Source organism: Brassica oleracea, chromosome C9 (genome assembly GCF_000695525.1).
Source record: "Brassica oleracea var. oleracea cultivar TO1000 chromosome C9, BOL, whole genome shotgun sequence".
Lineage (NCBI taxonomy): Eukaryota > Viridiplantae > Streptophyta > Magnoliopsida > Brassicales > Brassicaceae > Brassica > Brassica oleracea.
The window spans coordinates 18,822,954-18,833,562 of NC_027756.1; the positions used below are offsets into that span (position 1 = coordinate 18,822,954).

Genomic DNA, 10,609 nt, shown 5'->3' on the forward strand with positions numbered 1-10,609 from the left:
CTTTTTTTCACGATAAAATGTTGTTTCATAACTATATATAATATATATAAGATAGTGATTTGATGTTGAAGTTCCTTCTGGGACCAATTATAGAAAGAAAATTACCTTATTATTGAAGTTTCAACGCCCAATTTCAAGGAAAAGGGCCATTCATTGCCTGCTTTCAGATGTTTTAAAAATATAAAGATCATCTGAGACAATAACATTAATGATATCAAATGTTCCGTAATCAAAATGAAAATGACTATGGGAGAATCAAACCGGATCAGAAACGGCAGTCTCGTGCTAAGTATTCTGGTGTGCCTCCATGGATTGCCCACTTGGATTCGTAAATACCATGACTGGGATGAAGGGGAAGCAAGTTGAGATAGGGTTCAACATCGGAAGATCAGATTGTGGATTAGAAAAAATACAGAAAAATTTGCAGTAGAAAAAATTGAGATTGTGATGGGATACGATGAGTTTTTGGTTAGAGCGCAGCGTCTTTAGGATTAATATGAAAACAAACTAATATAAAGTGATGGAAACTCAAAAGATACTTATAATTATCGATTTAGGTTTTATTTTCATATTTTTTTTTATTTTTTTTTTCATATTTTGTTTTAAATGACATGGTTCTAGAACAAATTGTGATTGACTGATTTTTTATGCCTATGTGGAGATCCTATATGTTATATATGTTGAGTATATTTGGCTTTTAGCATTGTAAGATGCTTCTTGGTCAACTAAAATGCGGCCCTTAATCATATTCGTAGGCCAATCCAAGTAATTCAAAGTAATTATAATGTTGTTTCTTACACCCACCTTCACAAAGCATAAGTAAACAAGTAAGCTATTAGAACACTTCTTTAATTTGAACACATGAATAAGTCCGTAGAGTAATTAGAAAAAGGTCCCCCATTTCTTTCACTTTGACCCCTCTAAAACCCATACAATACACAACCCCAATAGGCAAACGACAATCAAGCTAAGGAAATGGCAATCGGACTCCTCACAACATGGTACTTATCTGTCCAACTAAACCATCCGAACTGGTACTGACCCTTTTCAGTCACATTCATCTTGTCCATCCGTACCGTGACCATGATTTTAAACCGCTTCTTTTGACCAATCCGGTTGAATGACAACACACTCGGTTTAGCCTTAACAGAGACTCCCAATGGCGATCTAGCACTGAATATATATGTGCTTGTTGAGTTACCATTCCCAACATTTGTAACCGTTCTTTTAACAGTCACCGTCCTATTGAGATTTGGGATCGAAATTGATGGATAATTAAGGTTATAACCAGGGGGGATTTTACTTGGACATTTGAATGTCGGGTCAATATTGGTAAAACCAACTGAGCAACCGTAGAGAAGATAAGCTCGGTATGATGCATCATAGACTAAACCGGGATCAGCAGCTTTGGTAGGTCTGAAATGTCCTGACCCGAGTGCAAATGGATTTGCAGGTAAACCACTAATATCTTGGATCGGTTTCTTCTCATCATTGGTCATCCAAGCTATAACAGTTACAAGAAACACATTAAGTACATCTTAAAGACTATTGAATAAGATTTGGGTTAGGTAAACCAAACCAGCCAAATAACCAAGTTTTTTTTTTTCTGTTTACCAGTGGTCATAAGAGCAGATCTTATAGCAGCACTACTCCACTTAGGATGAATAGCTTTGAGAAGAGCAATTGCACCAGAAACATGAGGACAAGACATGGAAGTTCCTGTGTAGATATTATAATCAGCAACTCTTTGATCTACCCAAAGTTTGCTCGGTGAATCAGCTCCGCTCCACGCAGCTAGTATATTCAGTCCTGGTGCAGTAATATCCGGCTGTAAAAATAGTAAAATATATTAAACCGGTTTATTCGTTGTAGTTTTTTGTTTGCTCAAGTTAAAAAGAACTTATAAAGTTACCTTTAGAATATTAGGATCTACCACATTCGGACCACGACTAGAAAACCCGGTCATTAAAGGAGCTGGCTGGTTTTTGTAAACAGTGGTCCCTGGTTTGATGAAAGCTATCGGGTTTTTATCGATTTTGATATAGTCGAGAATTTTTTCGACCACGGTGGGGGTAACGGCAGCTGTGGCAACAAAGTGAGAGTCTGAAGGAATTTCATTGCCGTTAGCTAGAGAATTCCCCAGAATCATACCAACTCCTCCGGCTCGTTTTACTTCCATACCTTTACCAATTCTTGAACCTGCTCCTCTTAAACATAAAACCACTTTACCATTCACAAGCTCCGGTTTAAGTGAATTCGGTAAGCATTGCCTTCACCAAAGAAACAAAACCCAGCAAATTAAAATAGAAAAACCAAATAAGATTAACTATCAAACTTAATAAGAGAGCAAGTCTTACGATGTATTATTCAATGCAATACCGGGAACAGCCACATTAGCAGCATACACCAGAGGCGCAAATTTATCCATTTTAAATGCTGTTATCGACTCCGTCTAAATAACACAAAAGAAAACTATATGTTATACAAAAGAATACCATGCATATAAATGACTTTTTTAATTGTGGGGTAATTACCTTGACTGTATATCCATTACCAAGTACAAGACCGCCTACGAAAGCCCGATCAAGAGTACTAGCTCCGACGGTAATAATCCATGGCGCTGGATTCGACAAAGTCCCCGGTTTCGGCCCTGAGTTCCCCGCGCTAGCTGCAACCACTATATTTCTTTTAACCGCATGCAACGCTCCTATCGCGATTCCATCTTGGGAATACGGCAAAGGGTCCGTAGTCCCGATGGAAACGCTGATCACGTGAACCCCATCACCGATCGCATCATCAATCGCGGCAAGCATGTCTTCTTGTAGACATACGTTTCCGTCAACTTTTTCTTGGTTGGGCTTGGCCCAACAGGCTTTGTAGACGGCTAGACGAGCTAACGGTGCACCTCCGGAAGCCGAGCCCATGGCAAAACCGCCAAGTGCGGATGCACCTTTGACTCTGCGGCCAACCGCGGTAGAGGCTGTGTGGGATCCATGTCCGTCGGGGTCTCGTGGAGACAAGAAGTCTCTGTTTGCTGTAACGTTGAACGCTCCGTAATATTTTTCGTACCCTTTCACGTAATACCTTGCTCCAATAATTTTCCTGTAATTAGTGAAAACGAAAACATGCAAAGTTGCAATTGTTAATTCTTTTGTGTGAAATCCAAATCACTGTATAATTAAAATATTTAAAAACAAAATATTAAAAATTAACACTAGACAAGGACGACTTGATAGACATACAACTACAACCAAACCGGCATATATATAAAAAAGTAGTAGATAAATAAATGTTTTTATAAGTAGTATTTACCATGCACAAGCACACAAATAGTGAATCCTTGAACAAGTAATATATGAATGATATGTTAAAAATATAGACATGTAAACCCGGGCACACATTGATATTGTAAACATTAGATTTGATTATAAAGCAAACAAGGGAGAAGTCACGGGTGTCCAATATTATCTAGAAAGAATCAAATAAGTTTTTGTCCCGTACATATATTACTAAAGCTTGTTATAAAAGAACCAGAGCTTATCTAGATACCAAAGTTTCAATTTCAAGTATCAAAACAGCCAATATATATGTCTTTTTATTTGTACGATTTTATGGCAGTCTTACATAAGTGAACAGTAAGACTCTGCAGAGTAAATATTTCTAATAATTTATTTTATAATATATACATATATTTATGTTACATATTAATTAAGATAATAAAGTAAGAATGGAGACTCGTGAACGATGTCGCAGAAGCTTAAAAGTTGGGATCAATTATAGCAACCAAACAAAACACTGAGACTGCGACCTAATGTTTTGGACAGTGCAAGTCACAAAACTATACCTTCTATGGGAAATGTTGCTATATCTTGAAAAAAGGAAAAATGCATGTTATAATAAAATGGAATCCTAAACCCTTTATCAAAAAAAAAAAATGGAATCCTTACATTTACCTTAATTGTAAGATATTTAAATAATTCATTTTAAACAATTTATTTGGTGATTAGATTTGCAGTATTGCAGAATGATTTGTATAATTAAAACAATAAATTATGTTGAATGATGTATTGTTCTTAATGTCTCTTAGATTTCACCATTTTTTATTGATGATTCTCTTAAGAATATATCAACCTGACTAATTTAAGAAAATATTCGTCTACTTTATTGCATGGGTGGAACGACGATGCTATTATGCCAATTATACGTACTGTTTTTATAATTATATATAACTGAAAAATCATGAAATAGTTTCAGGATTCTACATTTCAAAGCTCACCAGTCGTCACAACTAACATCATTATTCACAAACATACATGATTTTCATATGCAAAGGACCTTGATGATCAATACGGAACAATATATCACATCATATATAGAAAGAAGTTTCTCGCACTGAGCATATGGTTCATTGGATCTTTGCTAAAGAACCAAAGATGATATGGACGTGTAATATTTTATTAATACATTTCTAATTCTTGCCAAAAAAATTTGCCTTTTTTTTTGTTTTTACATATTTGGATTTTTGGGGTTTTAATATTTGACTAATTCAAGTCATAGAACTAGATATAAATTGCCACGTATGTGTATCTATACTCTACACAGTCTGTATAATAGATATACAGATGCCAACATCCTTTGTATCTCAAAAGAACCTTTTTTTTTTGTCAACGTATCTCAAAAGAACCTACATCTATTTGTTTGACAGTCAAAATAAAGAAACTATAGATATGTAGCTAAAGTAAAATTGAGTGAATATTTAAAACGATCAATAATTTAGTTAATATATTTTTTCTAATTTTGTCACGAAATAATATATTTACTTATAAACAAAGTGAAGATATTTATATTTGCTTAGAGAAATTGGAGAAATTATCTTACCGGTTGCAGTGAGAAGAGTTAAAGGCAATTCCGGTTTGGCAGATTCCTTTCCATGATTCTGGAACGGGTCCCATTCCTTTGTCACTGAAACTCTTTGATTCTGGCCACACCCCTTTTATTTTTCCAAAATAAATATGAGAAAAGAAAAACACATTATTCTCCCAATTATGTTTCAACAAGTTGGCAATGATGGATTAATAATATGGTTTAAATATTACTATAATGATATGAAACCAAAAGATGTAAGAAAATAAATTAGAATTTTCCTTGAATCTTGAATTTCTTGATCATAACGCAACTCTTTATGTTCTAGTCACGTAAAGATTCAAATATCAACGTCGGAGTTAGGTCCAGTTAAGTTTGGTATACGTTTTCTATCAAAATGAAAACAGTGATTATTCTCATAATTCAATAAATATATTAATCTAAATATCGAAAACCCATCTTATGGCTGTTATCTCGGCGCCTACATCAGTATGTGCGTGCGTGAAGAAACAGGAGACAAAAGCAAAAATACAAAGCAAGGATATAACACAAACAAAGGTTCACATGAATTTTAAGATTGATTCTTTACCATTCATTTTATCCTAAAATCGTTAACGGGAAAACTGAAAATATCTATAAACCATAACGTGTTAATTTAATTAGGTCAATAATTATGCTTTTTAGTTTGTTTTGCAAATGACAATTGATTATGATACTATCTTATCAGAAATAACAAGTAAAGAATATATTAACGGAAATGGTCTCGCTTTTCTTTGCTAAAATAAAATACTGACAGCTTAAAAAGAAACCTATTTTCATATTTTGTAACTAACAGAAAACAATAATATTCTAAATATTCAGTAGAGACAGCTTAACTTACCACTGTCGAGGACACCGACGATGATTCCATTTCCATGTTTTGCCTGCTTCAAGAACTTTCTTCCAACGCGAAACCGATCGTCCACATCGTTTTTGGGGCGTTGAACCTCATCTCCATCGGTTTCCTCCTCCTTCAGTCCTACAAACTCCCATGACCGTGTAGTATGCGTTTCATATTTTCTTGGGTGGCTCTCGATTACGGAAATAACCTCTTCCATTTCTGATATAAAAAAATACATAAAAGTCAACAAATTTGAGTTTGAATGAATACCATTTTCCAATCATAGCAAAATAGTATTTGTTTTCTTCTTACTTTCTAGTTTAGAGGCTTCATCAGGAGTTAGCTCAGCTGCAAAGCCATTGATGCTATGTTTGTAGCTATACAATAGCGATGATTTGGCTTCTTCTTCGGATTCTTTAACCGATTGAAGATAAGAATGATGGTGTTCTTCAATTTCGTGTAAAGCTTTATCACCTTTATGTTCTCCAAAATAGACAATATACACCTACAAGTAAACCCCAAAAACTATCAAAATATTTAATAGAAATGTGAGAGGAATTGATCAAGAAAAATACTTGAAATTTGAACCCAATATGTTAGCATGGATATTTGGAATCCAGAATCACTGCAAATTAAAGTTTGGATTGTAGAATGATTAATTTAACGTTTATAATAGAAAATTAATAAGAACCTGTTTTTGTTCAGAGCAAGAAGTTAAGAGGGGGACAAGAAAAAGGAGAGGGACGAGAGAAGTTAGCTTCATGGCCTTGAGCTTTTTTTTGGTGGAATGTTGTAGACCTAATGGTTTATAGGGGGTTGATAGCCTATTTATACAAGACAAAGAGCAGCAAGTTTCAAAACTCTAAGAAAATCATGTAAAGAAAAAGTTAGAAGATAACAATTTTAACTAACCGTGGTAATCTAATGGTTGAAAATTCACCATATCTGTCGAAGTCAAGGATAAGTCTTACTCATTGAAACTCCATGTTGGGCCTGTTGGCCACTAAAAATGTTTCAAATGGTTAGGAAACTCGCTTTTTTACTTGTTAGAATTAGTTGGTTCTAATATAGTAATCAAAATAATTAATGGATTTGAAAATTTTGTTCATCACATATCTTAAATGAAAATAAGATCAAAAACTTTTCTTAAAACATAACAATGTGAATTTAACTACGTTAATGTAAAACTACATCTATTTATATATATAAAATTAGTTTTTTTCTTTTCTTACGACAAGTGGCAGAGAGTTTGATGATCCGTGTTCTCCATGTATTTTTTTCTTTTACATTTTAGGTGCTTTCTCTTTTAAACTATTTCAGTTTGCCCAAATACTTTCTAACTGTGTACCATCTAATCATTTTCGCACTAAACATTATTGTAGGAAGTTTGATAATCTATATATATATATAAAGTTAATTTTTTTCTCCTTTTAGACAAGTGGCAGGGTGTTTGAGGACACGTGCCCTATGTATTTTTTTACATGATCTAAACTTAAAACTTCCATAATCACTAAGAAAAAAAAATCCTAGTAACACTAACTCAATAAAGGTTTAGAGCTGAAAAGAGATCAACAAACAAGACTAACCGTAGATATTTTGGCTAGAACAAGGAGATGACAAAAAAAAGATAAAAAGATAAAATATGAGACAAAACAATCTCCCGAACACAAAGAAGCGCAATCAAACACCAACGCAAGAAGCCAAAAATGGGTCAGAGAAAGAATAATCATCGGAAGAACAAACTCACCACGAAACAAGAAGACGGGGTGCCTAAAACACCTGAAGCACAACCACCAGCTAAGAAGTAAGAAGCACCTCACAAACTAAACAAGTACATACAAGGCGCACATGCCCGCGAAGAACCACAAAGCTCTGAATAGAAAAGATCAAAGTTCCAAAAGACTAACTCTGCGCATTTACACCAAGGGACGCAAGAGAGAAATAAACAACATAAGTAAGCGATAATGGAAGTCAACCACCGCTAACAAGTATTATTTACACACAACAACACATTATTGAAAAAACAAACACATAATATATTAGCATATTACCTACTAAAACACCAAGTAATGCTCTTCACAAATAAAGATTGACCACAAAAAATCATATTTAACAACAATAAAAAATTATCACGCGCGAAGCGTGGACACGTCCCTATTAGTAATTAATCTATTCTTTGTTTTGTCAATTGATGATAGTGAATTTTCAAAGTATATTTTTATATTTTAAATAGTTAACAGAGGTGAACATTTTTTAACACAAAATATATAATTTACGACAAAGAAAACTAAAACTTTAGAGTTCAAATAACAACTAGATATTGATCTGTGCATTCAAAACGTAATATATTTTCTCACAAAATTTTACAATATAATATATATTTTTTATAAACTTTTAGTTGTAAAATTATTTGATATAAATTTACTCTAACAGTTATTCGAAACAATATTTTCATGAATTGTTTGGTGAATAAGTTACAATATCTTAAAGATATATAGTTTTCTTATTTTAAACTATTTGCCTGATGATTTAGCAAAACAAGTCTATCATAATATACTTTTTTTTGGCTAATAGGCATTATTTACACTCATCACTTCATATAAATATTTATAATTCCAAGAAATGACGAAGAAAAGTAGGGAAATAAATAACAAATGAGGGATCCACGTATGTAATTTGGCTACGATAAAAGTAGCTAAGAGTTTGATTGGGGAGATTCAGTCTCACCATGCCTTCTGTTTTCTTGGGAAAAACTCTTCTGGCCGTTTTTTGTTTGCTATGCCAACTCTCGTCAGAGAATTCTGAACTTTTCTACCAGCGAAACTTTCAATTTTTCTTTTCACTTAATATTTAGATAATATGATTTATATATTATCTTCTTTCGTTTTGGGAGGTGAGACGACAGCTTAACCTTACACTACTTACAGAGAACATCCAGAATTTAAATTGGTATAACCCTAAGTCATCTGTTTATGTTTATATTTATATTGGTATTTTTCAAGTTCAATTATTATTACATTTTCAAGTTTAATTATTATTACAGTTTCAAGTTTAACGGTAGCTAAATGCTGTCAAAATTCATTGAAATCAAGAATGTATGGTTTATATTGGTTATCGAACAAGTTACACTGTTTACAAGTTACACTGTTTAGGTAACATTTATGGGGTTTAACCTTAGTATATATACTAACTCCTTTTTTAGTAATAGATAACGTATTAAAGATATTTTGTTACAAATTTTCAATATTCAGCATGAAATTTATTTATTTTTATATCATATAATTTTTGTATTTTATGGTTTATATTTAATTGGGCAATTCTCTCATATAGCATTTTTAAGTTTTTGTCACAAAAATAACCATCAAACAGGAAAATGACTAAAATAGTTTTTTTTTGAAATTTTTAATATTTATTTTTTATTTTTTAAAATTGGAAATCTTATCCTCAAAACCCTACTGTTTAAATTTAAACTCTAAATCTAGATTAGTTAACCCTAGGGTATAAATGTATTTTTTACATTTTAATAAACTTCTTTTGGTCATTTTCTCGTTGAAAACTATTTTTGTGAAAATAAACTAAAAAAAATTATCTTAGAATTTTTTTTTTTATTGTTGGTTGAACTGTAATTCAGAAGATCGCTAATGATTTTTGTAAGAAAATATATAAACTAAATATTTTTAATATATAAGCATAAATTTAAAACTACGTTTATTCAAAACTAAAGAGAGTATATAATGCATAAATTTAAAACTACGTTTATTCAAAACTAAAGAGAGTATTTTACATGGTAAAAAATACATGGGTTTTATTTTAACAACTCCGCGAGCATTATCTAGTTTTGGTTTTGGCTAGGGATCTACCTAATGAATCATAACCAAATAATAAAAAGTGTAGTTGAAGTATATTTGGTGCTATGATTGAATCTTTGAAATATATATATATATATATATATATATATATATATATATATATATGTGTTAGTAGAAACTATATATGTTAGTAGAAACAATTTTCATATTTACAGAATATGCTCAGGTCATGTTTATTTTGGTATTTGATTGCAATATTGATATTCAGTATTGGAATAAAACATCTGATGTTATTTATAAATGTGTTTGTTTTTATAATATGTATTTGCATCTAAATACAACATCTAGATTTCAAAATTTTCGGTTGTTTAATTTAAACACAGCTAGTTAAAAACTATAAAAGACATGATTCATAAATTAATAATTAATTAACTATCGTATTTGAATAAATATGTCTACTATATTTCTGAAAAAACATAATTGTTATATTTATAATTGTTGAAAAATAAATTTTGAGGTTTTGGCAAGAAATCAATTTTATGGCTTCAATTTGATGGGAAATCAAAATTTACGATTTTCACCCAAAAAAATTATTTTTCTAGTTTTGGTGGGAACGTGATTTTGTAAGTTTTGCAGAAAACTTGATTTTAGCCGTAAAACATGATTTTTTGGTTTGGCAAAAAAGTGATTTTGGAGATTTTAACGGGAAAACATAATTTTTTATATATGTGCACTACCAGAAAACACAAGTTTACCGAGGAAATTTAACGAGGAAAAGTAATCCTCGTAAATTTACGTCGATTTTACGAGGAACTTACGAGGAAATATAAAATCAGCGTTATTTCCTCGTAAAATAACGACGAAATGATTTCGTCGTAAAGTCGATGTAATATCACGTGGCTTTTACGAGGAATTACGATTTCCTCGTAAACTCGACGTAAATGTACTGTGTACTTTACGAGGAAATATTTTACGTCTACTTAGCGAGGAAATTTTGAATCCACCAACCTTGTAGTTGTAACACGTTTTTTTTCGGGAACCTAACTAAATTTCGTCG

The 10,609-nt window shown here is 32.0% G+C and overlaps 1 protein-coding gene across 1 annotated transcript; it reads right to left on the bottom strand.

The window, feature by feature from the left end:
- Window positions 1-748: 748 nt before the first annotated feature.
- On the bottom strand, window positions 749-6,556 carry LOC106318698 (subtilisin-like protease SBT5.3). Its single transcript, XM_013756794.1, has 9 exons — window positions 6,435-6,556; window positions 6,056-6,248; window positions 5,744-5,962; window positions 4,879-4,990; window positions 2,535-3,102; window positions 2,358-2,452; window positions 1,913-2,270; window positions 1,615-1,828; window positions 749-1,504 (listed from the first exon to the last, which is right to left on the bottom strand). The coding sequence occupies exons 1-9, from the start codon at window positions 6,504-6,506 to the stop codon at window positions 963-965; spliced, it is 2,373 nt and encodes a 790-aa protein (XP_013612248.1). The 5' UTR covers window positions 6,507-6,556; the 3' UTR covers window positions 749-962.
- Window positions 6,557-10,609: the final 4,053 nt, after the last annotated feature.

Coding starts and splice junctions, on each gene's coding strand:
- LOC106318698 (XM_013756794.1), bottom strand. CDS start 6,506: ATGAAGCTAACTTCTCTCGTCCCTCTCCTTTTTCTTGTCCCCCTCTTA. Junction 2,271..2,357: donor ATTGCATTGAATAATACATC/GTAAGACTTGCT, acceptor TCTTTGGTGAAG/GCAATGCTTACCGAATTCAC. Junction 1,505..1,614: donor ATCTGCTCTTATGACCACTG/GTAAACAGAAAA, acceptor TAACTGTTATAG/CTTGGATGACCAATGATGAG.